The sequence below is a fragment of the Cebidichthys violaceus genome, unplaced genomic scaffold (assembly GCF_023349555.1).
Source record: "Cebidichthys violaceus isolate CVI_PGR_0920_01 unplaced genomic scaffold, fCebVio1.0.p SCAF_99, whole genome shotgun sequence".
In the NCBI taxonomy this organism is placed as follows: Eukaryota; Metazoa; Chordata; class Actinopteri; order Perciformes; family Stichaeidae; genus Cebidichthys; species Cebidichthys violaceus.
The window spans coordinates 492740-520330 of NW_027176985.1; the positions used below are offsets into that span (position 1 = coordinate 492740).

The window sequence follows — 27591 nt, forward strand, 5'->3', positions numbered from 1 at the left end:
TTTCTATTATGAATCTGTACAAAGAAAAGAGCAACAAAATGAACCGTTATCTGATAACTTTATTATCAAGTTAAAAAAAGACAATGAATTACAATATTTACAGAATATCCAGAGATAAATGGAATAAAATTGTAAACAATCATTCTAGGCAACATCACAACCCACCATCAGGTAATCAGATTTATATGGGAAGAAAGGCAAGAAGGAGAGAGTCTAGTGTCAAACTATGGAGACAACAGTCTGAAAAGAGAAATTCATTGGAAACAAACTAAACATATATACAAGTATCCAGTGTGTTGTCAGCAGGGGCTAAACTTTGGGTAAACTGGGAATATTACAGTCTAGAGACTGCACACAGTGTGGGATTCATAGTCATTTTCTATTAAAATGATCACAGAACAACAAACAATTTTGGGTTGACAGCTTCATTACCCAGATTGTCCCAATTCATCATCTGGTTTACACTGGGCTTTCAAGCTGGGCAACAAGCTGCCTTAACAAAGCTTATTTCTACAACAACAGGTTTCAAACAGTTTTACTTTCAAAAAAAGCTACACGCTGGTCCTGAAAAACAGAAAAAAAGGGCTTTGAGATTCAGCACCAACTCAACAGTTTTTTTTTTGTTTTTTTTAAAGGTATTACAAGGACTGAGGAGCATAGTGGGGCTGCTACATTCCCACCTCCTGATGTCTGGGTAGACTACATGTAAGGGCAGGACTATTTGGAGCAAGTGAGCTGATGTCCTTACTGGTCATGGATAGAAGATACTGGAGTGTCAGATGTTGGACTGGACATGAGTCAGCTAGATCTCAGAGCGATCAATAGGTCGACTGGCCAGAAAAGGACCAAGTAGTTTAGGTAAATGCCCCTCACGGAACAATTTTTTTCTTAGTTTGACATGTTTTTCTCCTTCACAATAAAAGCCCAGGCCATTAGATAATAGAGAACTGCATACTTTTCCTTCATGTGTTTAAATATTGTACAACCACACTGCTCTTCCTATCTGCTCATTCCCATTACAGTACAGAAAAAGGAGATATTTTTCATTGTAACCAGACATTGTACAACGGCGTAATAATGTTGGATTGGGGATTCAAAAAGCCCCTAAGGGTTAGCTATCGTCTTTAGATTTCTTTTTTTTCTTCTTAAAAAAAAATGAAAACACCTAAAGGAAAAAGGGTTAAAGTATCCTTTCTGAAACACCACGGTTCAAACACTTAACAAGTACTTTTGTTTTCTATACATGGCTGCAAACCCAAATTTCCCATTTCCATCACTGGTTCAATGCTCAGGATAGACACAGCAGCAAACACAGCAGTCTTGGTAAATATTTTGGTACCAAGAACACAATTACATTAATCGTGCCCTTTTAAAAATTGTATATTAAAGTTATCAGCCATATAATTTCAGATTGTTTCATGTTGCTTATTGGTCTTATTGGAATTGGGCTTACATTTGACTTAATTGCTATTTATTATCTTATAAGGCTTTAGGGTATTCAAGCAGCAACTTTCAACAAATACAATCTCTGCCTTTTGTCAGTATCAACAATAACATGACAACTTTATCTAAAAAGAAGCACACATATCCAGGCTGTGACAGTTGTGCCAATACAGAATTTAAAGGAGTTTAAGTTGGGGGATTTTACACCTTTTAAAAAGTCAACATAGAGTACCAGTGGCAAATAAACTCAATTTATATGGAAACCAATGATTGTAAGGTTTTCTGCGCTGGTTACACTTGTCTTTTCAGTGCATTTCGTTACTACAAAACTGGACCACAGACTGTAGAAAAGCATATCTGGTGGTGTCTGTGGCATCAGCCATACGTTTCTGAAGGGATGTCTTAAAGCCAGGATTTGAGTTTTATGCTTAATGCCAGCCTGTCAGTCATTTGTAGCCTAAAAATCTGAATTTGGGTGATATGGAGGGGCCCGGATGGAGTTGAGGTAATCACCAGGGCTGACTGTGAAAGACAGAGACATCTGTCAATCAAGCAAACATGGCTCCAAACATAGCCAGTTTAGCATGGAATTTCATTTGTGGTGCTCACAACTAAAAAAACACACACTAAGCAGCATTTTCTTTCCCATAAACAGCTTCCCCTTTCACTCTGGATTATATAGTACAACACTCAGCTCACACTATCAACAGTTTTCATAGGGACTTTTGGTAGATTCCAACAAAATCTACTAAATTTTCTTAAATGCTGTGAGTAAAACAAATTCAATTCCACCTATTTCCATTGAATCAGAAAGAAAAATCTCTGAGACGGATATCTCAAGGTTGATGAGAATATATATATGTTTTATAATCAGGTCAAACCAACACTTCAGGCCTCAACATTGTCGATGCTGCTGTTTGCACTACCTGGTTCCATGCTACACATTTCATTGTACTGATACTGAAATTACAATAAAATAAAATCTACTTTATTCTAATCTGATTGTATTTTAACAATGACTGTCAGAATTGCCACTGAGGCACAAATTAATAGAAGTGAAATTAGCTGTTAGGGACATAAATTCTTGTGGAAAAGAACTCACAGAGAGATTGGGGGTGATTGCCGGGGTACTTCAAACTAGCTCACTTTTTTTTTTTTTAAATCAATTAAAGCCATTGAGTGGCCATTAGAGGAACTGGATTCGTAAGGCACTTCAACACTCAGCCGTGGTGGTCAGCCTCGTCAAAACTTTGCATTTAATTGTCATTTCGATGCACATACAGAGCTGGATCCTGGCACATCACGGTTTCAATTTTTTCACTGAAAAGACAAGTGTGATCTCTGTCTATTGATAATGATGACACATATCACGCCACTGTCATAAAAACCTGTAGTTATGTTCCAGGCTAACTCTTGCGGTGCTCAGTTTAACGGATACCTATATCATGTGGATGCAGTCATGACACATTAAACATATCCCTGTTGTTGTTGATCTTCTGAGTGCACAGGTTGATGTAGTTTAACCTGGACTACAAACAACATATCTTACAGGGGAAGGGAGATTTGAACTAATCCCATTATTTCCATTATTCCATCACGTGAAATTACTGGACAATGAAACAGTACAGTCAAAATGCGAAGGGTGCCACAGGCTGAAGGCTTATACGTAGTATAATATTAAGGGACCTAAAATATAGCAATTTGCTACAAACATTGGGGGAAATTGTCAGTATTTCTACGAATGAAGAAAACAGGATTTGTGTTTTTTTTACTAAAATAGATAAGGTGCGATTCTTTCTCGAGGAATACTTCTACACACTTAACACAAGGCTAAGATGAAAAAAAGTCTCAAATTTCGACAAGAAACAAGAATAGGTAGCTCTACAGTGGGCCACGGTTTTAAATGCTTTCATATCGTGTTTGTTCCATTTGGGTACATTTACAGTACCCCTATTTTGGGGGAGCGTAAAAGGTGCTTCAAATAAAAAATTCTAAATTTAGTTAATCATTTTGGACTTTATTCTCTATAAATAGCTTAGTTTCATCTAGGTGGGATCTGTCACTGTAGATTTGACCAGAATGTCAGCAATAAAGAGTTCTGTTCACTATTGGTTACCAATATATTAAGATCTGTCCTAGGGGACTGCCCATTTAAAGAGCTCAGCCGTTTTATGCAGCACAATCTAATACTTAAATATGTAACACCTAAAATCTAGTAATGCGCCAACTCATAAGAAGTCACTTTTTTTCAGTTTCAATCTTTTTGTTTCCTTTTTTACGATTCAACTCAGTGCTGATCCTACCCATGGTGATCAGTTTCTAGCACATTATCCCAACAGGCCACAATCACTTCAACCAAACTGTTGATCCTTTTTGGTGTCAAGCATTGTTTTGCCTTCCACATACTGGCTTGGACTTCCCAGCGAGAGATCAGCGGGGTTCCCTTCCTCGTTACCGTTGCTGGACAGGTCCAATCCTGTGTCCATCAAGACAGAGGAGCCAGTGGAAGATGAAGCTGAGGCCTCTAATGCGGAGGTGGTGCTGGTGTCCATGTTATTGTTATTAACCACCCTAACAATGAGGGAGAGAGCAAAAAATAAGTGCCTTTTACATGTGAAAAGATATGATTTATAAATATGCAGATATATACTAATAAAACAGCATACTATAGCCATAACATCTATGGTATTCATTTAACATTTTCACTGGTTGTAGCACAGGTGCGCCTCTGTGTATCGTTATACAAAATACATACAAAAAAATAGTCTACGCCATAATTTCAAAATAAATTTCAACCATCCAGAAGTCAGTGTGAACCATCAAAAATTGTAAATGTTATTCTTTTATTTTGTGTCCATCGTCTGTAGTGGTTATTCACAAAAAACACAATTTCAATGATTAGAAAATAAAAGATTGTGTTTTAATTTGAATAATTAAAGATTGAGATTGAGAAATAGTTAAAAAAAAATACTAACATGCCGTGTCGAAGGACGTGACGCTCCCACTCGAGGCTGTTGGTGAAGCAGCGGCCACAGAACTCACAGGGAAGCCGCTTCTCTGCGCTGCTGGGCGCAGAGTTGCTGCTGCTGCAGCTGCTGCTGGGAGATGCAAGGACCTCTGGGAAATAGAGTTCAAATGATTGGTCAGTCTCAGAATAGGAGCACAAGTGTTCATATTTGCTATAATATTTGAAACCAGTTGAAATATTAGTTGCTATAGTTTGTTTATTATCAGGTGATCAGCATTTCATACATAGTTATACGTCACAAAGTAACAGCTCCTCTGTAGAACAGGGATGATCAGCATATCCTTTAGTATGAAATCTACAGATCACAATATTATGTATAATTACTGAGAACACAACAGAAAACGGCTTTTCAGCAGATACTCATTCATAGTGTAATCCCAGAAGGTTTTGTAAAGAAATGTGTTGCAGCGGTTAAATAGCAGTTGTGGTCTGTGCTGGCTGGGTGTGAGGTGTATATTTGTTCTTTCAGCAAACATTAGTGGTTGTATTTGACAGTCCGAATTAAATTGTCCCTTGAATATGGACCTTGTTAGAGTAAAGATGAAAATGAGTAGATATTATTTATCTTAACAAAGATGACTTCATCTGCATTTACCTTGTAGGCTGGGCTTCTCCTCCTCCAGCCCCCTGACTTCCTCTTCATCTTCTTCTTCCTCCTCCTCCTCCTCTTCCTCTTTGAAGTGGTTCTCTATCTCTTCATCATCTATCTCTCTCTGTTCCTCCACTATGTTCTGCATTATGTCCATTCTTTCGTCGTCGTCGTCGTCCTCCTCCTCCTGTGCAGCTACTTTTCCATCTCCAGCCATCTCCATTATTTCTCTTTCTTCTTCCTCCTCTGCGCTGCTCCCTTGTTCTTTTATCATCTCCAGCTGGTCCAGGTTGACGCGGCCCATCAGCTCGAAGTTCCGGATAACCTGATCAGAAACAGGAGGTCTTATCAGTTTGGTATGGTGTGCTCTGACAAGTATTTATCTCAAAGAACTCCCTTTTTTATGAGTGGATTTTCCTTTTTCTTCAACAAGTTAAAAGGCGGACACAATATCTGCACAATAAATTACATTTATGTGTGTTTGGATCTTCATTTTTCCTTTTTTTTTTAACAAAGTGAATTTCAACTAAAAAGTTAATACATTAAAACTTAACTTCTCTCAGACCAGACGTGTATTTGTTTACTGTACAATGCAGCATAAGGGCAAAAAAAATTAACAAAGAAGATGAAATATTTTGGTGACAGAACCATCTCATTTCATTGCATAAAGCATCCAGTTGCAAATGATGTCACTCTGTCTGAGCAATTCCCTCCTCCCACACTCCCTGAGGACTGCAGCATCCTTCCCAGCAGAGGCAATGTCTGCTCTTTCACTCCTCTTACCATGAATAGGCTCTCTGTCTCACCAAGGAGGAGCCCTGCTCTCTTATTGTTCCTTTAAACTGCATTTCAACAATTGACAATAAAGTTTTTCCCGGATTGAAGCACATATTTACATAACCTTGATGGCAAAAAAAAAGCCTTCATTGCGTTTTTGACCTTCAGCAACACATGAAAGGACCAAAAACTCCTGCACACTGCTAATCACTTGGACTGACTTTGTTTATGACGTTCTGGTCTACATACCTTCATTACAATTATAATAAATTCATATAGACAACAGCATTGGTACCATATATGTAAACCTAACGCCAGCAGTATTGTTTGCGTACCCGTGCTGTTTGTCTATTTGGTCTGAGGATCGTAAATAAAGTGAGCACAAGTGATTGACAGTGCGGGTGATTCGTTCATTTTTGGGTTCTAATCCAACGTATCTGTCTGATGTGCAGTAACTTTGTAGTAACTGTGACCTTGATCTACAATACATAACATCTCAAGTAGCACCAATTCTTTTTCAAAGGATGAACTGAATGAGAAAGGTATAATAGTAATAATAACAATATGCACGTAAAAAGATACTGCGTTTCTTCTCTTCACAGTCCCTAGCGTAAACTAAACCTCTTGACATGTGTAAATTCTCTTTATTATCTGTAAATGTACCATGTTAATTAGGCTATCCATCCATTAGCCCTATTTCAGGTAACACAAGGGCTGGACCTTATCCCAGCATGCTTTGGGTGAAATTAAGGATCTAGTCATGTTAAGAATTGAAAAACGATAGACGTGTGCCCTTTTAGTTTAATGTACTCTAAACTTGTAAAATACCATCTGCCTTCTCACATCATGTCATAAATTACCCCCATTAAGACAGACTGAGAGACAAAACCTCTTCCCTCCTGGATGTGGTAACAATATTCTCATGTTAATATTCACTTTTAAGAATTCTAAAACTTTGAATGGAAAATTAGACAGTTTACACACTTTCACTCTCCTGATTGACTTTACGGCCCACTGCTATTGGAATCTTATAATAACTTCTCATATAATAAAGTTTTATTATACATGTTCAAGAAATTACAGCACAATGAATGAAAGCTGCGATGGAATCATTAACAATGTTTTTCTTGCCTAAATTCAAAGTGGGCTGATATGGATTTTAGTTTGAAACTGCTGCAGGGATTAGCTTACTCTATTTACATTAGTGGTTAAGATGTTCAAAGAGAAATCTATGTCATTTGATCTGTTCTAAACAGGTGAACATGCTAGGAAAAGAGCTTCCAGCATTTACTGAAGTTTGGATGAACCTGAAATCCCCAAATAAACATTTTCCTCTGCTGTTGCTGCACTTGTTGCTGTTCTAATGTAAGGGCATCTTCATGCTACCTGCTGCACGGCATCACTTCAAAATGTGAAAACAAGTCATGTAGTCTCTTTTTGCTTGCCTGATTATATATGTAATTTCTTTCTCAAACGTAATCTGTTTTTTTAAAGTTCTGTGCATCTGGTTTTACCTGTTTTTTACATCTACTTTGGGAGTTTTAAATTGGATTCGGCATGATATCCTAACACCGTGGGAATATAGAGAGTTGATTGGCACAGGCCTCACAACTTCCCATAAAACCAGCGAAGGCCATATAGAATGAATTGCACAGCTTGTGTTGAGTGTATCGGCTGTAAATATAGCATGTTACAGCCATTAAGCAGACTGATTATTAAAACATGTTCTTATGAGTAAACAACATTCGATAAGACTCTCCGGAGATAAGCCAGAGAGTCTCTAAATATATTGTAGAATTCAGTAGGTAAGGTATATTAATTTAAATGTAGCTACTTAAAACATGTGTATTATATATGGACGCTCACTGACCTTGTGCTCAAGGCGTAGATGCTCCTCTAGCTGGTTCCGTTGACTGCTGTCGTAATAACAGAGCTGGCACTGGTAGGGTTTGATCTCGGCGTGCTTCTGCAGGTGCAGCTGCAGGTTCTGGTCACTGGAGCACGTGAAGGTGCATTTGTGGCAACGGAACACGAGGCCCTGCAGGTGGCGCGACAGCTTGGAGCGACTGACCTCCAGTGGAGCCACACGCTCCTCTGGTGGAGAAAGAGTGAAAGAGCAAACTGCTTTAATTATTCAGTAAACAAATAGCTCCACAATGTTGCTGCTGGTTGCCTGGGAACCTTGCGGTGAAGACAAGATCCCAACAACTTGCTGCACTCGGCAAAAAGAATACTAGTTTCTCCATTTCCTGTCTTTAAGCTCAATCTCTTCATCCAACTCTCAGCAAGAAAGCAAAATAGCTAATGAGTCTCCACAATGGTGAACTATATCAAGTTTTCTATGTCCCTGGCTCCACTTTGCATGATGTGTACCTCTGTGCAGGACAATGTGGTCAATCATATTGCTCTTGTGTTTGGTGTGGTAGAGGCAGAGAGGGCAGCGCAGGTCTTTAGGGAGGTTGTCAGGTGCATTGTTGTTGTGACCGGCCTCCACATGCATGGTGAAGGTATTCCTGAGATGCATTCAGAGACAGAGAGAAGGATCATTTATCTATTGACGGAAATGTATCTAGTGTTACCGTTATTTTACATTAATAAATGTACATAGTTAATACATTTTGCATAAAGTCTGCAGCATCTAAACTCCCATAAACAGCCTACAGTATACAACATATCAGTCATGTTCCTATCTTTCTCTGCTGAAGTGTTTACTTACTTGTAGCAGGTGAAAAAGGAACAGTCTTTGCACTTGAAGAGCTTCTTGCCACCGTGGCGGTCCCTGTAGTGCCGACGCAGGCTCTGCATGTATCCAGAGCTGAACTCACAAAACTCACAAGTCAGGATGCTGTCTGGGCGATTATCAGCCACTGTTGAGCCAGAAGACATCTGACTGCGGGATGCCAGCTGGTAATGACTAAGCTGCTGACGAACATCAGCTGGCTCCAGGTACGATGGATCTTAAGAGAGGGGCAGAGAAATGAGAGAAACTTGTTGTCTGGAACAAACAGTTTGGAATAAAGTGAAAATGGAACAGCTTCTAAAATACAATGCATTGCTATAGATTAAACCAGTGGATTCCAACCGTTTTGTCTTGTGGCCTCCAATAAAAAAAACAAACAGCGTCTACTTGGGGCTCCTTGCCACGTTCTAAGATGTTTATAAATTGTTAGCAGTTCCACCAAAGAGACATTTCCCTCTAAACGTATCACATGGTTTCATTTAACGAGGCCCACTAAGGTAAAACTCTCCAATATTTCACAAAAAAGCAAAGATTAGAAAAAAGTCCCAGAAGTTAAAGCAGATTTATGTAGCTGAACTTTCTACTTTTGTAACCCATTAATCATCTCAGGACCCCTCAAATTTATCTTTTCATCCTTTGGACCCAACCCACAGGTTGAGAAGCGCTGGACTAAACTACCCAACTGTACATAAAGGAGAAAAGCCAGCTCCACTTCCACCAGCTAAAATTGATGCATCAGTGTTAACAATCGAATGTCACATTTAATTATACATCAGTCACAGGGGCACAGTACTTCTGATTGTTTTTCATTTTCAATGCAGGCAGTTTTACTTCCTAATGAAGTACAATACTGTTGTATTGGTACTTTGACTCAAGTTTACTGTGTACTTCATCCACCTCTTGTCTGGAGATATTTCTGGTGGAGAACAATTTTCGCATTGCACAAACATGTGTACAGTCTACCAGTAAATTTGTACGTTCTTCTTTTCATGATTATATTTTAAGACCTAGACAGGAAGTAACCACTCTAACAAGAACACATCATCGCTGGAATGAAAATAATATTTTCTCTGCTATATTCAAGAGGATTTGGGCACTAGTTCTTCAATCCACAAGAGTCACTGTGCATCTAAGAGTTATTCCAATGCACATTTTTGCACAGCAGGATGGAGTTTAACCTACTTTATGTATCTTCTCTTTCATCTGCCTCTTCTGTTCTATTAATGAAAGCTGTCTGATGATTTCTTAAAAAAAAAAAAAAAAAAAATGCACATTTTCTGTACGCACACATAAATATTTAATGAAAGACCATCAATAGACAGCAGTTGATCCTTTGCTCTCTTAAGGAGATATGCTTATCACGAATCAAATGTCCCCTCCCCCTCACAGATACAGACCTATTGCTATGACTGTCATCATTTGTCCCCTACCTCTTTCCCTCCTCATTCCCTTTCTCAAGAGTCTATAATATCAGTGAGCAGGCTCATCTTCTCGCCCTACTTTGAGCCTCCAACACATCAATAAATAAACCACAGTGACACTAATAGAATATCTATCCATGTGAAAAATGCCTCATTCAGCACTCAGAGTATGAGAGAGCATGAAAGAAAAAAGAAAAAAAATTGGGAATAAAAACTTTTACTTTATAAAATGCTTGAGATCCACTTTCTCACTTTTGCAGAGGAGACAGAGGAATTCACACAAATCAAACAATGCCACAGTTGATTCATGTTTTTAATATCCTCTCTGCATTGTGGAGATGTAAGGAGATGAGATAGCAGATGGAGAGAGAATTCTGTCGTAAGGTGGCGATGTGTCTTGTTGAAAGGATTAAGGGCCAGAGCTGTCTATTACATCGCATAAATGAGAGGAGCAATACTTCTGTGAGGAGTTGGAGAAGACAGGGGAGGAGAAGAACAGCTTAAATACATTTAAAGGCTGACCTTAAAGCACCATAAAATAGTACGGATGGGGTTGGAGATCGAAGAACCTGGGTCTTACATTCATAGTTTTAGCGCCAATCAAATCTTAATCTTTTCAAAACAAACCGTCTATTCCACTTCAAATATCGGAATTTAAGACATTTGACTGAAGGTAGCCTGTTTGGCACAGTAGAGAGACATTCAATATGTCAGCTCTGCTCTTTCTCAATGCTTCACTTGTCTTGGGAGGGCACAGCTGACAGTGGTGGTTGGTGCATTGAGGAATGCTGCCCTGCTTCAGCTCCAGGGAAGATTCCACAGCTCCAGCAGCAAGGTGACAGCTGCTGCCAAGAACAGTCTGCAAGCTGTGCAATGCACGGCCACTAAAGCACCTACAAACATGGCATCACATCAAGGAGACGGATTCTGCACCAACCTACGGTGGAGGTGCCTCTTTGATAGAACATATTCCGTAAAAGAAAGGTGTCAGAATCAACATTAAAGGTGGCTTAGGCAGTCAAACTCGTAAATTCTGACATTATTTATTCAACCCTGTCCACGCAATACTTTCCCAAAGGCTATGACACTTAATTATTGACCCTAACTGCTGCTTTTCCATATTCATAGGACATTTAATGAGTTACATTAATAGTATGAAAAACCCACCTGGGCTGTAAAGACCCACCAGAAAATGTGAAATTGTTAGTTCAAATGTTGCCTTTTAAGATACTTATAGATAGAACTTAGATTTTAGTTAATTACATTTCTTGTGCTGCTTTACTTGCCTTCTATAGATCATATACTGTATGTGCTAGATCTGAAATGATTAGTCAATTAATCGACAGTAAAATTATTCCGCAACTATGTTGATATTCACATTCGCTGGTTTCAACTTGTCAAATGTGAGGATATATATATATATAATGATGATGGTTAAACAAGATATTTAAATACCTTTTCTGGGCTGTGGGAAACCATACTATTTTGGGATATTTTCTAATAGTAGATAAGATGATATAAGCGCCACTCAGAGTCTTGGCTCCAAAATAAAGAAACTCTCTTCTGTATTACAATGAATTCTGCTTTGATGCTCAACTTAGATTTTCCAGATCTGGCCTGACAAGCCCATCATATGATCATACATCTACTAAAATGACATAATGCAGGATCTCATACCATCCAGGGCCAAGGGATTCAGCTCTGTGTTGCTGGCCAGCCGTGAGGGCCTCAGGGCGCCATGAGCAGCCTGGGTAGCAGCCCGGAGTTTGGAGAGGGTCAGGGCCTCTCCATGGTCTCTCAGAGAGTGCTCCTTCAGCTGGCTGATGGTCATAGAGGAGAAGGGGCAAGACAAGCACTTGTATGTGTACTGCTCACCTGGAGGGAAATCAAGAAACACAAGTCAAAAACATGGCTGCTAAAGAAATTCACTATACAAATGCAGTATTAGCTGAGAATCTGAAAAGACCTGTAAATGGTTCCTTGATAAAAAACATAGTTATAATAAACACATCCTCCACCACAAACAAAGCTATTCCCCTCCAAGCCAATCTGTAACATATACAGTATGTCACTTTTAGGACTCCTCTTGGACCAATAAGCGTAATTTCACTAGAAAAAAATATCGAGCTCCAATGTTTATTAGAAATGTCTTGAGGTATCGCACATAAACATGATCTACATTCTACTACACTGTCAAACAACTATTATTCTAGTTGACTAAGCCTTGAATGTAAACATGGATATACTGTAGTCTCACACTGCCAGAGGGAGGCGAGTCTGAATGCTATTGAGGCACTTTATTTTTTTTTTTTTCATAATTAGCAATCTTTGTGCAGGTTGATGAGCCATGCATAAAGAACAGTATTTCATATAATGCCTACAGCTAATCTCACTCACAAATTACAGTCATATATACTAAACACTTTCTGTGATTTATGCCTTTACAATATATGACCGTACTTGATGCCGCGCCGGCTACTGTGTGTGTTTCTGGCAGCTTTGGTAGAGTTTTGAATGTACCCTTGGGGGATTTATAGCATCTTTCTTCCAATAGCTGTTGAATACATTTGCTTAACAACCCAATGCAGGCAGCATCCTGAGGAGAGTAACATAATCTTGCCAGAAGTGGTTTAATAAGAAAAACTACTTCCTGATTGAACTATTTCTGTTAAGAACATGTTTAGAATAAAATGGCTCTGGAATGTTCAATACATTCTCACCCCAATCCATCAAATAACGCAGCTTGGTCAGTGAATCCAAATGTCAAACTATGACGCTCCACGTACCGCTCTAACATTAGTTTTGGACTTATATATTTGGACAATATACTCTTGTTGCATGTATAGTGTCTTTTCAAAATAAATGTCACAGGAAGTGAGGTTTAAGCAGCGAAACCACTTAGTTAGGTTTAAGAAAAGAACGTCACTGAATAAAAACTTTCATCACAACCGAGTGACGGAGGACTCACGTGACTAACGAGTGACACGACTAACAACTCATGTGACAAAATGTCAACTTTCACTTTTAGTTTTGCACGGGACATGATCAGCGGTCCGCTGCAGGAAAGTTCTGTGTTTGTTTGACCCCCCCAACCAAAAAGTTAGTTGCAAGCCCACATGCGTCGGTGTCAGGCCCGGAGGAGCACTGACCAAGGCGCGGTTTTTGACGCACGAGGAGTGAGAACGAGTTGTACTGTGGGTGTATCAATACAAAGTATCTTCAGCTTTTTGGACTGAAAGCACAAATGAGAAGAACTGAGCCACAAAGATAACAAAAAAGAATGCTGATTGTTTATATCAAATCAACAACATCACCAAACTTTATTTTTCAAATGTAATCGCAACTCAAAATTGGTTTGTGCCAATTATCCACAGCAGCTGTCTTTTTGCTTTTTCTTGTTCTTTCCAATCAGACAGTTAAGAGCACTCTAAAGCCTTTTGATAATTGGCCTTTCTAGTTGGCCACTTTTGAGATTTTCTTTTTTTTAATTTACTTTCTTTTTTTTTCTTTCTTTTACTCATGTATTGATTTCTGAAGTGGGAGCTTTTTTACATTTGCTTGAATGTCTATGACTTTGCTGTCTGGCTCCCTCAATAACAACAAAAAACTGATCACAGGCAAAGAACCGCATCTAACTGAAGACACCTGTCAGCATTCACCTCTGTAACATGCTGAGGGTTTCATCTCCATATTCCCAAATAAATGATATTAACAATAAATTCATCTGAGCTATTTGTGCTAAAAATCCAAATATGATTCTTTTGTATGTGCTTAATTAGGTGTATCTAATGTACTCAGTGAATGGTGAAGCTGCTCATCCAGCTAGTCCATTGGTTACACTGCGCAGGATGAGCTAAATCATGCACAGCATCTTTATGTGGAAGATGATAAACAGGAGGCTGGTATTCTGACCCGGGAATACCTTGTTAGTCATGGATACAGCTGTAAAATGGGATTTGATGTGTGTGTGTGTGTGTGTGTTTTATTGGTTTTTACCTGTGTGTGCCTTATGCAGGTGGCTCTTCAAGCGACTCACGTAGGCAGATTTAAAGGGGCAGAGTTTGCACTTGAAGGGCTTGTGGTGCCCGTGGTGAGACTGCACATGTCTGTCCAGGCTGCCGATGAGACAAAATATACAACAACAACAAAAAAACAGAGGGGAGGATATGAGATAAGAGGATAAAAGACAAAAAAAATTGATGGAACGAGGACAAAAGGGTAGCAGATCAGGAGAGAAAGTGACAAGAATAGAGTACAGGAAAGAAAGCGAGAGAGCTCTACTCAACAGCATCCACTTTGATGATTTCAACTGCGTTTTTTTTTTCTTTCTTCAGCAGCATCTAAAGCGCTCAATTCTGTTTACCTCACAAACAACAGCCGCACATTTCCAATGACTACAGAACAAGGAGCCGTGGGGTGAACTCATCTTCCCACAATCCCTTGGTGGGAGTGAACGTGTGAGCGCCTGTGGGGACAGCGGCTGTGTTTTTAATGCCAGCCTCCTAGGTGGCATGGGAATTTGGCTTCTTTCTGGGTCAGGGCACATACAGTACAGAGGGATTACACCTGGGAGCTCAGAGGAGATGAGGACTCTCTCTTCCCCTCTCGCTCTGTGTCTCTGTGATGGATAAAACAAATCACAATACCAAAATGTCTGTCTCGCTGTAATGTTTGTCTTACTCTCCAAGGAGGCAGGAAATCTTAGAAAAGATTGAGGATTCAAAGGGATCGTGAAGGGTAAACTGAATAAGGTGTAAAATAGTGCTCTGCACAAAATGAGTTTAACATCCAGTTGATTTGTAGAACAGCTGGTGCACGAATGGTAAGGTATAGAAGGAGTAGATGGAGTTTACAATGTCCTCCTACTGGGGCTATAGTACTCTATTGATGCAGTTATACAGTTGTGGTCAAAAGTTTACATACACTTGTAAAGAACATAATGTCATGGCTCTCTTGAGTTTCCCCGTTATTTCTACAACTCTGATTTTTCTCTGATAGAGTGATTGGAACAGATACTTCTTTGTCACAAAAAACATTCATGAAGTTTGGTTCTTTCATGACTTTATTATGGGTTAACAGAAAAAGTGATCAAATCTGCTGGGTCAAAAATATACATACAGCAGTGCTAATATTTGGTTACATGTCCCTTGGCCATTTTCACTTCAATTAGGCGCTTTTGGTAGCCATCCACAAGCTTCTGGCAAGCTTCTCGTTGAATCTTTGACCACTCCTCTTGACAGAATTGGTGCAGTTCAGTTAAATTTGATGGCTTTCTGACATGGACTTGTTTCTTCAGCATTGTCCACATGTTCTCAATGGGATTTTAAGTCAGGACTTTGGGAAGGCCATTCTAAAACCCTAATTCTAGCCTGATTTAGCCATTCCATTACCACTTTTGATGTGAGTTTGGGGTCATTGTCCTGTTGGAACACCCAACTGCGCCCAAGACCCAACCTTCGGGCTGATGATTTTAGGTTATCCTGAAGAATTTGAAGGTAATCCTCCTTCTTCATTATCCCATTTACTCTCTGTAAAGCACCAGTTCCATTGGCAGCAAAACAGCCCCACAGCATAATACTACCACCACCGTGCTTGACGGTAGGCATGGTGTTCTTAGGGTTAAAGGCCTCACCTTTTCTCCTCCAAACATATTGCTGGGCATTGTGGCCAAACAGCTCGATTTTTTGTTTCGTCTGACCACAGAACTTTCCTCCAGAAGGTCTTATCTTTGTCCATGTGATCAGCAGCAAACTTCAGTCGAGCCTTAAGGTGCCGCTTTTGGAGCAAGGGCTTCCTTCTTGCACGGCAGCCTCTCAGTCCATGGAGATGCAAAACACGCTTGACTGTGGACACTGACACCTGTGTTCCAGCAGCTTCTAATTCTTGGCAGATCTGCTTTTTGGTGGTTCTCGGTTGACTCTTCACCCTCCTGACCAATTTTCTCTCAGCAGCAGGTGATAGCTTGCGTTTTCTTCCTGATCGTGGCAGTGACAAAACAGTGCCATGCACTTTATACTTACAAACAATTGTTTGCACTGTTGCTCTTGGGACCTGCAGCTGCTTTGAAATGGCTCCAAGTGACTTTCCTGACTTGTTCAAGTCAATGATTTGCTTTTACAGATCCATGCTGAGCTCCTTTGACTTTCCCATTGTAGCGTTTGTGGGCGTTTGTATCCAATGAGCCCTATTTAAATGGCCTCAGAGAAGTCACCAGTTGTAGTCACTCATAATCACTCACAAGAAGTTAAGAGGCCATGCTATGAAGCTCATTTCATTGACACAGCTTTCTAAGTCACCAAAATTGCTAATTCATGTTGCTGTATGTATATTTTTGACCCAGCAGATTTTGTCACTTTTTCTGTTAACCCATAATAAAGTCATGAAAGAACCAAACTTCATGAATGTTTTTTGTGACAAAGAAGTATCTGTTCCAATCACTCTATCAGAGAAAAATCTGAGTTGTAGAAATAACTGGAAACTCAAGAGAGCCATGACATTATGTTCTTTACAAGTGTATGTAAACTTTTGACCACAACTGTATATGTTATATAATGACGTAATAATATAGTTGTTTGTGGCGGAGTTTGCCATTCCTGCACTGGATTTAAATTGCCTTCACATGCATGAGGGATTCAGAAGAAATGATGCATGCATGTAATCTAGCGACACTGTTTGCTGTCCCCTCTGCCATAGTCGTATCACAACCGTGTTAAATTACTGCTAATCCAAGATGCCCTTAGTTTCATTTTCCTCCTCTGCATTTCATTCACTACAATGTGTATAAGTAAATACTATGCAGCAGTTAAGTTTATGTTTTTTCAACGTGTTTTTTAGGCAGCCACACTGAGCTGCAGACTGTAGCTAGTGTTTTCCGTTGTGACTACCAGCAGCCCTCGTCCCATGTCATGTTGCCTTTTCATACGTCTCCGGACTAATTTGCTTAATCTTTGCAAGTCTTACGACCGCAATGGAAACACAGACAACAACCTTTTTTGTTCCCTGAAAAGTAGTCCCCGTACTAAAACTAAAAGAAGGACTAGGAACAAGAACAAGGACTAAAATCTTAAGGATTACAACTTGAACTAAGCTTAACGAAAAGCACACATGAAAGGAACTGGACAGTCAGAATAGATCAATGTTCAACGGAGGAGAAATGGATCAACACATTAACACAAATGAAATACTTGTAAATATGTGTCGAATTTACTCTGGGGACTCCACTGTAGCAACTGTGAAGATTCTTAGACTCCTCTTACTTACTTGTGTCTGAAGGGTGAGACGAACTGGCAGTACTGGCAGCTGTATTTGTCTTCTCGGCTGAACAGCGCCATGGCTGAGTGGCTCCTCTCATGGGACCTCAGTCCCTGCATGGACATGAAGACTCTGTCGCACTGGACACATGGGTGACCCCCCGCTGCCAATCGCTGCTTCAGATCGCCCTCTGACATTGCGGCCCTCGCTGCAGCCACAAGGGCCGCTCCCCTTCCTTCAATAACATTAGTTTCTGGTTCCAGTGTCTCCGCGGCAACAGCACCATCAGCTGAAGCTGTGGAGACCATGGGTGGACCCATCATTGTCTCCGCGGGTCTCTCGAGGCCGTCGGTTTCAGCTGCTTCATCCCCCTCGAGGTCGCCATTAGTCAGGGTCTCTGAAGGCAGCGTCAGGGGGACTTCGCTGACTTCCTGCTGCAAAACAAAGAGTAGAAGTCTCAGATGTTTAGTAACCTCTCTGCGGCTGTTCTTTTTGTCTGTCGCAGTCTTTTTGTTATGCGGATGCACACCACTGCAGTATGAGGAGAAAGATGAAGGGTAACAATTGTATTTGAATAGTCCAATGTTGATACTCAATCAGCTACCAGATGACAAAAAATGGCTGTTCAATGAAGTATCACTTAGAGTCTGGCACCTCTAAGTGTTTTTCCTAAATCAGGCAAATCATGTTAACAGCACATAAGCAACAGTTAAGCATCTGTCTAACACCTCTCGTTCTGCTCTGAGCAATCATTTTCAGTTAGTTACAGCTCTCTCAGTCATCCTCTGTATTGTCAATTGGATCCATTTGTGCTGAAGATCAACATGTGGGCATATCATTGACCTGGAAGCCTTTCTATTGAAATCATTTTCCTGAAACAGCCAAACACCTGTCCAAAATACTTTACGCTGCAGTGAGAGCCCGCTAATGAAAGTGTTTCTGGTCCAAGAACGAATGACTGAAAAAACATGACTGTCAAGTCCAACGTAGGCAAGCCTTAATAGGAACCTTGGTCCAACTCCAACCCTGACCTGACACTCTGTAGCCTGCCAGTATTTACTGACACACCACTTAGTTGATATTGAGTTGATTGCACCATCTAAATGGAATGTGACATGAAAATTTGAGTCCTACCCCTCGAATTGGTCCAGGAGCTTTATTACATATCGTTCCCAACTCTCCTATCTTCTTTTTAAAAATATATATCTCAACCTGTATAACTCTAAAAAAGAAATGCAATTAAATTCTTCTTAACAAAGTGAATCACAATATATAGTCCTATGATTCATTCATAATGATTCATCGTTACTGGTTGCTGTTGATGCGAAATCACCATGGAGAGAAATGGGAGGATAAAAAACTAGTCAAACAGAAGACCTTTCACATTCGCACATCAACCAACAAACAACACGAACCAACTGCAAAACAAAACTCCTTCATCTATTTCCTCTTCCGTCATCTACTGGAGTGCTGGCCGGTTTCTGTAGTCATCAGAGGCAGACAGAAAATCACCATGACTTTTTTATTGCCTTGAGGAAGCTCGTTCTTTCTGTGGAAGGACCTGACCCTGCACTTCATGCAGCCATAAATAAGATGTGGCATCCACAGACCCAACCTTGCCATCCAGTCTGCCCTGTCTGCACTGTCAGCCTGTTTTTTCCATCCAACTCTATCAGAACCATTGCAGTTCTAGAGTTGAAACTGTATTCCTGATACTATAAAAAGCAACGTTTATTTTTACCTTCTGCAATGTGTAAAACATACAATAAATTCCATCTGCTAGAGATGTTGTAGGCCATGAATGCTTGCAGTTAACCCATAACCCTGGTATGTGCCACTGGCTTCAAAGGCTAACATTTGATCCTATATACCGAACATACCTAAAAGTCAACGTGGCAACAGAAATACTCCATTTTTTTGTAGACCTCAGTTGCCAAAGTATGCAGTACATCTTAAATACATAAAAGACAGATCGAGTGTCTGACGGAAGAACCAGGTCTCCGTTTGGGTGAGGCGTTGGATCCTTAGGCCTGTTCCCCTTACTGGCAGGCTCAGTGGAATACTAATGTATGAATGGTTACCCACCGCTGCCCTACAAGTTATGGCGCACCACTCTGTACCCCCAACCTCCACCCCCTTCTGCTGCAATGGGACAGCTTTGCTTGTTTTCTCTGGAGGACGCTGACAGACTGTCTACCCAGAAGCCACCATCAGTTACAAACAAAAACAGAATCCAAGTCCAGTAAAACAGATCACTGCAGAGGAAAATGAGGAGTTTACAAGTGTTGTAAGTAAAATATTACATTGCTGTAAATAAATAATGCATACTATACATTTGCTTGATCTGTGAAGTAGTAGCTGCACGATTAATTGACATTTTGGGAAATACGGTTACTCACTTTCTTGCAGAGAGTTAGATATCAAGATTGATACCACTTTAAAATGTGTACACTAAATATGAAACTACAGCTTTATGCTAAGCTAAGCTACCCAGCTGCTGGCTGTCGCTTTATATTGATGTAACATGATGATATGAAAAATCTTCTCATCCAACTCTCAGCAAGAAAGTATTCCTTTGATGCATTTCACAAACCAACAAATAACATATGCCATTTTAAAAAAAAGATTGTTTTTAATTTTGCGATGGATAAATATAAAATAGAAATGTGTATTTATCATAATAATTATTGATATTAGCCTCTTATTTTATGTTTTATTTTAATGTAACAAACCCCCTGTTAAATAAGACACTATAACAGCATAAAATAAATCTAAAAATAGATCCAACTCTATTTACCTTGACATGTCCCTCTTTGACTTCTCCGTACTGGACGTGCTTCCTAAGGTGGTTGCAGATGGCACGGAGGGTGGGGTGCATCTCTATGCAGAAGTTACACCTGAATCCTATGGGAGCGTTATTTACAGGGTTTTCCTGTTCACAGAAATAGAAAAAAAAGACAAAAAGAAAATGTTTTATTCAGTTTTCACATATTTTAAAATCATATTGTAAAATGTTTTGAGACAAGGATTTTTATTTGATGTATTATTTAACCTTTTAAGAATAATAAAAGTGTATAATCTAAACAAACTGATGTATTTTGCCACAGTCAGAAGATACTGCTATTTCTGAGCTTTACCGTTTCTCCATGAAGTTAGAGACAGACACTTTTCTTAAATAAACATTAAAGATGAATGGTATTTTTCATCATGAAACTAGCTAACCACACATTATGATCACTGCTATATATTCCAGATGGCAGTAAAAGGGGAAATTTGAAATACATAATTGTTTATTTAATTCTGTTTGGAAAAATATGACTACTTTGAGTACAACTGCAATGGTTTTGAGCTTATAAAGTCTTGTTAAAATAAATTAACAATACTCTTAGTGAGATTTTATGTCTCTATGAGCTGTTTTCCAAAACTATGGGAGCCCATTACTCCAAGGACTCATAGAACAGCTGTACCATGACAGCTGTAGTATCTTACAGCATCAGAAGAGTTGTAGTAGAGTTAGTGTATTCTGTCAGACATTAATGGTAAAAAAGAAAATTAAATAATGCCCCTATGATTCTTTCATATTCTTTCAAGACTTGTATCTCTGCTCACCTTTTCAGGTTTGGTCTCGGGAAGTTCTGCGGCCTTCTGTTTGCTGAGCAGCTGCCTCCTCCTCTCCTGCCTCATGGCCCTCTTCTGAAACTCCTCATTGTGGTTCAACAGATGCTTCGCCAGAATTGGGAGAGCCAGGAACTTCAGCTCACAGTGAGTACACTTGTACAACTCGGAGTCCTCCTCCTCAGGTCCGGGCGCTACCACGAAGTCTCTCTTCAAGTCATTGCTGTGGTGATCGTTGTAGTGCATAGAGAGCAGCTCGCCTGTGCTGAAGGACAACTGGAAGCATTTTAGACACTTGAAAGGCAGCCATTCGACCTCTCTGTCCGGCTCGGGTTCAAGGTGAACCTGCAACACTTCCTTGTCGTCCTCTGCCATTGTACCGACAGCAATCTTCTCAGGTTCTTTGGCATAGACAACGGTAAAGTAGCGACCAAGCTTGCTACCGTGCTGCTTCTTGGGGAAGACACCTGGGTGGCGTTTGATGTAGTGTGACACGATGCTCTTCCTGCTGAAGGCCTGGAAGGCGCAAAGAGAACACCTTCGTCTCTCCACAGCCAAACGCAAGTCTTCACTCATTTCTGAGTTTTCCCCTTCTGACGGCGGAGGTGCTATCACTTTGTTAGGCGTTTCGGTCATAGTCTTGGAAGCAGCCAGACAATGGGTGTAATAGGCATCAATATCATGCCGCTTCTGGTAGTGCGCTGCCAGACCTTTGCGTATAGGGTTTGTGTATGCACACAGAGCACATTTGAAGACATTGTTTTTACCCTCTGGCTGAGCACGGACGTTGTTGTGCTTGATACGGTAGTGACGAGCGATGCCTTTCCTGGTGGAGCAGAAGTATTTGCAGAGCTGACACTTGAATATAGCATGTTTCTCAGTCTTATTGATGGGTAACTGGGAGAGGGCAAGGTCCAATTCACCGACCTCCTGGACTTTTGCTGCGCTTGATATATTACCAGCACTGCATTCAGCTACTGGCTCTGATTCTTTACCGGTGGAGAAATATGTCAGCGAGGGAGCGAACATTTCTGAGGCTGACTGATTGTGATATTTCTCGTAATGGATTTTGAGTTTCTCCAGTGTCCCATGCGTGTAGGGGCAGATTTTGCATCTGTATGCGCCGTAGCCTTGCCTTTGAGTTTTGCACTTGTCATCTCCTTCATTTGGGTCAGCGATTTGCTCGATGTCATCTGCAAAGTCTTCTGCAGTGACTTTCACTAATGGGTGTCTCTTCTGATAGTGAGTTAGGACACCGTGGATTCGGGAGTTTACGTACGGACAGTGACGACATTTATACACTGAACTGGGGTTGATGTCTGCCTCCTGTGCAAAATCTGCAGCTTTTACTTTCATACCCGGGTGCTTCTTTCCATAGTGAGTGAGGAGGCCATGGAGACTGTTGTACTCTGACAGACATACAGTGCACTGATAAGGATTGTTTGAGATGGAAAGACGTGGGTGGGTAGGATGGGGATTGCTTTCTTGAGGTGTGGTGACCATGACCTGTCCTCCATCATCTTCAACAGATTGGCAATTGAAAGACACATGTTCATTGGCAATCGCCTGGTGTATATTTTCAGCCGGGCCATTTCCTTTGATAATATCCAAAAGCACAGATTCATCCCCTTTAATGGCCCAAGGGTGCACTACCTGATAGTGACTAGTAATGTCCCATATTGTACAGGCCTCGAAGGCACAGTCTCTGCATTTGTAATGTTTAGTTTCCATATTGCCCCCTTGTTGAGTGGTCTCCGGTCCAGCCCATAGCTTGCTGGCCATATATGTGTAATCAACATTGTGTTCAGGATGGCGTCTTTGGTAATGGAGCAGCAGGCCTTGGGGTTCAGCGTGGGAGTAAATACACCACTCACAGTGGTAGCCAGCCTCCAGAATGCCATCTTGGTAAGCCCAGTGTAAAATGGTCATGGCTGTGGCTTTCACAGTAGGGTGCTCTTTCTTCAGATGCTTCTTTAGGGCATAGACGTAGGGAGATGTGTATGAACAGTGTCTGCACTTTAGGGAGCGTAGGGGTGTAGTGTTTTCAGGGTCTGGAGGAGCTGGGATCAAGGCAGAAGAAACACTGCTCGACTGAACCATCTGTGCACGCTCGCGCTGACTCCGGACAACTGCAGTGTGACGACGTACAAGGTCCGCGTTGGCCTTGGTTTCCCTGTGCTTCTTCTGGTAATGAATAAGCACTCCTTTTACAGTGCGATTGCCATAATCACAGTGCTGACAAAAAAACAGCTCATCCTCTCCTTTCTCGCCACTTCCAGGTTTAGGGCTCGTGTTGTTAGATCCATCGTGACCGTTATTTTGAAACTGCTTCAAAAACTGTTTGGGAGCCGCAATTTGCAATTCATCCATTAATTTCATCAAACCGGGAGTGGGAGCGCCATGTTTGATATATTTTGCCGTCACTTTTACTTCCGGGTGTCTCTTTTGATAATGGACCAACACACCGACAACAGATCTGTTGCTGTACACGCAATGTTTACAGTAGTACATTTCTTCATCTGATCCATACAGTGTTGCACTTGGTTGTTTTGGAGGCGTAGCCATGTTGAGATTATACGATGAGTTTGCAACAGGCTGCGATTGGTCCACCGAGATGACCTTCATGGTTTTCTGTATACGGAAATAAGACGCCTTTTGCTCTGGATGTTTCTTCTGATAGTGGACCAACACAGAGTGCATGTTGGGGCTAGCAAAAGAACACACATCGCAATCATACACAACAACATTGCCACCCATAGAATCTTTGAGAGGGTCTGCCTCCGCACTGGCTTCAGGGGTCTTGGAGACCGTTTTCGGCACTGGGCTGGAGGAGGACCTTGGGGTTGACGTGGCTGAGTTCAAATTCTTGGGGCCGGAGTTTAATATTTCCCTCAGGGTTTGCGATTCCCCCGTTTTGTGGGACTGCTCCACTACATAGCTGGAGAAGATCATTGCATTGTTGATTTTCACTGTTGGGTGCATTCTTTGGTAATGGGGCATTAGGCTCCTGACATTGGGGCTTGTGTATGAACAAAAGCGGCACATGTATACCAGATCTGGTTGGTTGAAGTTGAGCACATTGCTTGCTTCAGGGTGGTGATCCATGTAGTGTTGATGCAAATCATTGTAATTTGTGTATTCAATGTAACACTCTAAGCAGCGGAAGACTGCACTCTGGTCCTCGGAGTCCAGGATGTACTTAAAGCTGAACTTGATGTAAGGGTGCATCCTCTGGTAATGGGTGCTGACGCTCCGAGCTGATTTGTTGTGGTAATCACAGTGTTTGCAGTAGAATCGTGTAGTTCCTGGATCCTCTGAATAATCAGCATTCTCTTGGATAGCACCGTCACTGGCGTCAGCAGAAATGTTTTCACTATCATCTGAGAGAGTCATTGATATAGGAATGTTTCTAGGTTTTGACTTAGGGTTGCTTTTTCTTTTCCCTATTCGGCCTCCCTCGTTAGAGATCATTGAATCACTTGCATGAGGCTGTTGTGTGTTATAAGTGAAGACTGCGTTTTTATTGTCATGGTTTCTACCGTCTTCACTAGTGTGATTTTCTCCTGCATCTACATCGTCCATGTCATCTAGGTTTATGATCATGTCCTGTTGGCTTTGGCTTATCTTACTTTGAAGGTTACTGGCAATTTCATCAATTCTAGTTCTCTTCTTAACCGAGGACAAATCCAAAGGCAAGTCATTAATGGACTTCCTGGCTCTTTTCCCTGTTACTAAGGGCTTTTTGGTGGCAAGTCCTAAAATCGAGGTCTGGGTTTTTTGTAGAAAGATTGGAGAAGCGTCCACTTCAGAGTCTGGCTGGTCAGTCAGCTGGCTTTCAAAGACAGTGGGATCTAGGTCATCACAGTAGGAATGCTTATGCTGCTGGTGAACCCTCAGACCTTTCAGAGTTGTGGTAGAGAAGCTGCAGAGTGTGCAGCGATGAGGGTTCTGCTGGTCGTTCGGTGTGCTGGTTATCTTTTTTCCATTGACTTTGGAACTTACATTGCCCCCATTAACTGGCTCTGCAGCGTTGTCATTGTGAGAGTCTGGACTATCACTTGTTAGGTCCATGGTGTCTAAATCTGAAGATATGTGGCTCTGTTTGTGCGTGCCTAGTTTAAGAGGGCTGGTGCAAATAAACGGGCATTCATCACATTTATACACTGTAGTTTTACCAGAAAGGTGAATGTTTTCAATGTGCCGGGATATGCTTCGCCTGTGCATGGTGAGGAAGGAGCAGAAAGGGCACTGAAAACGGTTCATGTACTTTCTAAATGGTATTCCTTTAGTCTCCAGTAATTTATTGTCCTCATCAGTTAAAAGCTGCTTTGCATCTGCTGACAGGGTCCCAGTATAGCTGGGATCATCTATATCGCCCAAGTCTTCTTCATCATCATTCTCTAAGCTGCTCTTAGAGTCTTCTTCATTGAGTAAGTTGGCATCCGTCTTTACGACACTCTTGGAGACGTCAGATGACGCAAACCTCTTGGACAAAATGGAGGAACCTGTGCTGTTGGGTGTTACTGCATACTGAAAGGATGACATCTCTGGGACTGACTCCTCCAACGTGTTTTCTACTGTTTTTCCTTCCGGCTCTTCCTTTCCTTGAACCTCAGTGAAACCCATCTTTGATCTATTTTGGCTTTGGGAAGAGGAGGGAGAATCTGGTTTGGGTGAGCTTGCACTTGCCTCTCCTTCCAGCTCCTCAATGCAGGAAACTATCTTGACCTTGTCACTGTGTTCCTTCACCACGTGATTAGTCCAGCTGTCCTTCTGGTCAGTCTGATAGTCACACCATTCACAGGCAAATGTTCCCTTCATGAGTCCACTGGCTGAGTCTGATTCCTCTCCGGTCTCATCGTATTCTGAAGGATCTCCAGCGCTCTCTACGGGAACCTTACTGTGATACATTAGTTGGTGTTTCATTATTCTTGCTTTGCGTGGAGACTTGTACGTGCAATACTGACAGGAATACACTTTTGAATTGTCACTGTGCATAATAATGGTGTAGCTGGGGTGCTCGGCGCTCTGCGAGGAGATACTTGCATCAGAATCTTCCTCTACAGTATCATGCACTTTTTTGGTGTGGTTTCTTAAGAATGACTTCGATCTGAAGTAACGGACACAGAACTTGCACTGGTAAAACGGCAGGAGGCTTTCAGCAGTCTGCTTCTGTGGTGGTTGCTTGGAATTGTCAGTAGTATTGGGGCCTAAAAAAGATGAGAAAGTAGGTGAGATATCTGATGGAAAGTACATTAACATTTTGTTGTTTCAATCAGTAAAACCAGCATCAACTCATACATGTTATGCTCCTCAATAAAACATAAAATCATCTTACTATGAAGAGTTATATGAAACAAACAGAAATAATCCTCCACAAATTAAACTGTAACATCCGATTTGATATGGTCGACATACTCATTCCAGCTTTAGGAGTTGAATAATCCCGGTCATCCTTGTCTTCATATTCCTCCGCTTCCTCCTCATCTTCGTCCTCGTCTTTCAGAGAGTCAGACTCATCTGCATCTGCAGGCTGCAGGAAAACCGTGTGCACTTCCTGAATGTGGGTCTTCAAGTCATCATATGACTCGGCACGGAAGTCACAGCCGTCACACTGCAATACCTCCATCACTGAAAAAAGGGAGCACTCCCTGGAAAATCAGGGAAACCTGCAAAGAAAAAGAAAGAGAAAAACTCATGAGGACATGCAGTATTTTCCAATAAGTACGCAGCAGAATACATGTCTAATTAAGTGAGTGGGATTGAAAATAAAAGTAATTTATGACAGTTGTGTTAAAATATTCATAGGAGCCATTTACAGTGCACGTAAAGGGACATTTACTTTGGCATGGAGACTCATATGTACAGAGTTATTACAAAGCAGGAATAATACTATTCCGTAATGCTTCAATATTCAGGGTAGCGAACATACCCTTCCATAAAAATAAGCTTGGTGATGATCTAAGATGATTACCAATGGCAATTCCTGCTGTGAGCAAAGAATAATCAAGTGCAGGATGTAAGATGCACGTTTCCCACATATTAAGTAAGACAATGGCAAGCAAAACATACAAAGTTTTTAAATGATCATGTGTTCAAAATATATAATAAAAAAAAGTCTAAACCATTATGATCCTTCGGGTCTACATGAAATATGCCACTGAAGTACCGCAAAAAGTTATATTTTCAAAAATGTAATAAAGAAGACACATTTGTTCATTTATGCAAAACTGCAAAACATTCTGTTGTCTCTTTATGAAGACAAAACCGCACAGATAAAGAGTCACAAATTCATATAAAAATGAAATTATTTTCAATCTCTTAAACGACTGAAGCTGTCCACAAAAGGCAATAGAAAGCCTCACAAAACATGACAAAGAGGAGAAATCAGCAGATGCTGATGTTACTCGGAATACTAAGAAGGTCCCATTTTTGAGCATAGCATCATTCTAAGAACAATGGAGGGACTGAGGAGGGATTATGGGCTGATTTGTCCCATTTTTATTACCTTGGGATAAGCAACAGCTGGAGAGCAGCTCCACAGCTCAGTATTTAGAGCAGACTATTCCATCAGATTGTATCAACTGCTCTGAAATAAGATTGAATGAATCAACGGAGAGATGAAGGCTTTATGTCTTTGGGCTTCTCTGCCGTTTGGACTTGGACAGAAAAATGGAAATTGATGATGTGGCCATCATTTCACAGCTGTTTCATCAGCACTTTCAAT

The 27591-nt window shown here is 40.9% G+C and overlaps 1 protein-coding gene across 3 annotated transcripts in view; it reads right to left on the reverse strand.

Moving 5' to 3' along the window:
* Positions 1-41: 41 nt before the first annotated feature.
* Positions 42-27591, reverse strand: part of znf462 (zinc finger protein 462) — a 47855-nt gene continuing 20305 nt past the window's right edge. For 2 of the 3 annotated variants that reach the window (XM_068704691.1, XM_068704692.1), the window contains exons 2-13: positions 26283-26533; positions 20859-26074; positions 20047-20181; positions 17259-17683; positions 13995-14113; positions 11676-11873; positions 8554-8794; positions 8211-8350; positions 7708-7931; positions 5067-5385; positions 4419-4560; positions 42-4014 (exon numbers count right to left, since the gene is read on the reverse strand). In XM_068704691.1, the coding sequence (XP_068560792.1) occupies positions 3795-4014; positions 4419-4560; positions 5067-5385; positions 7708-7931; positions 8211-8350; positions 8554-8794; positions 11676-11873; positions 13995-14113; positions 17259-17683; positions 20047-20181; positions 20859-26074; positions 26283-26493 (7590 nt within the window). In that variant the 5' untranslated portion in view covers positions 26494-26533 and the 3' untranslated portion in view covers positions 42-3794. The remainder of the gene's footprint in view (positions 4015-4418; positions 4561-5066; positions 5386-7707; positions 7932-8210; positions 8351-8553; positions 8795-11675; positions 11874-13994; positions 14114-17258; positions 17684-20046; positions 20182-20858; positions 26075-26282; positions 26534-27591) is intronic. The other variant, XM_068704690.1, reaches the window with a different exon arrangement.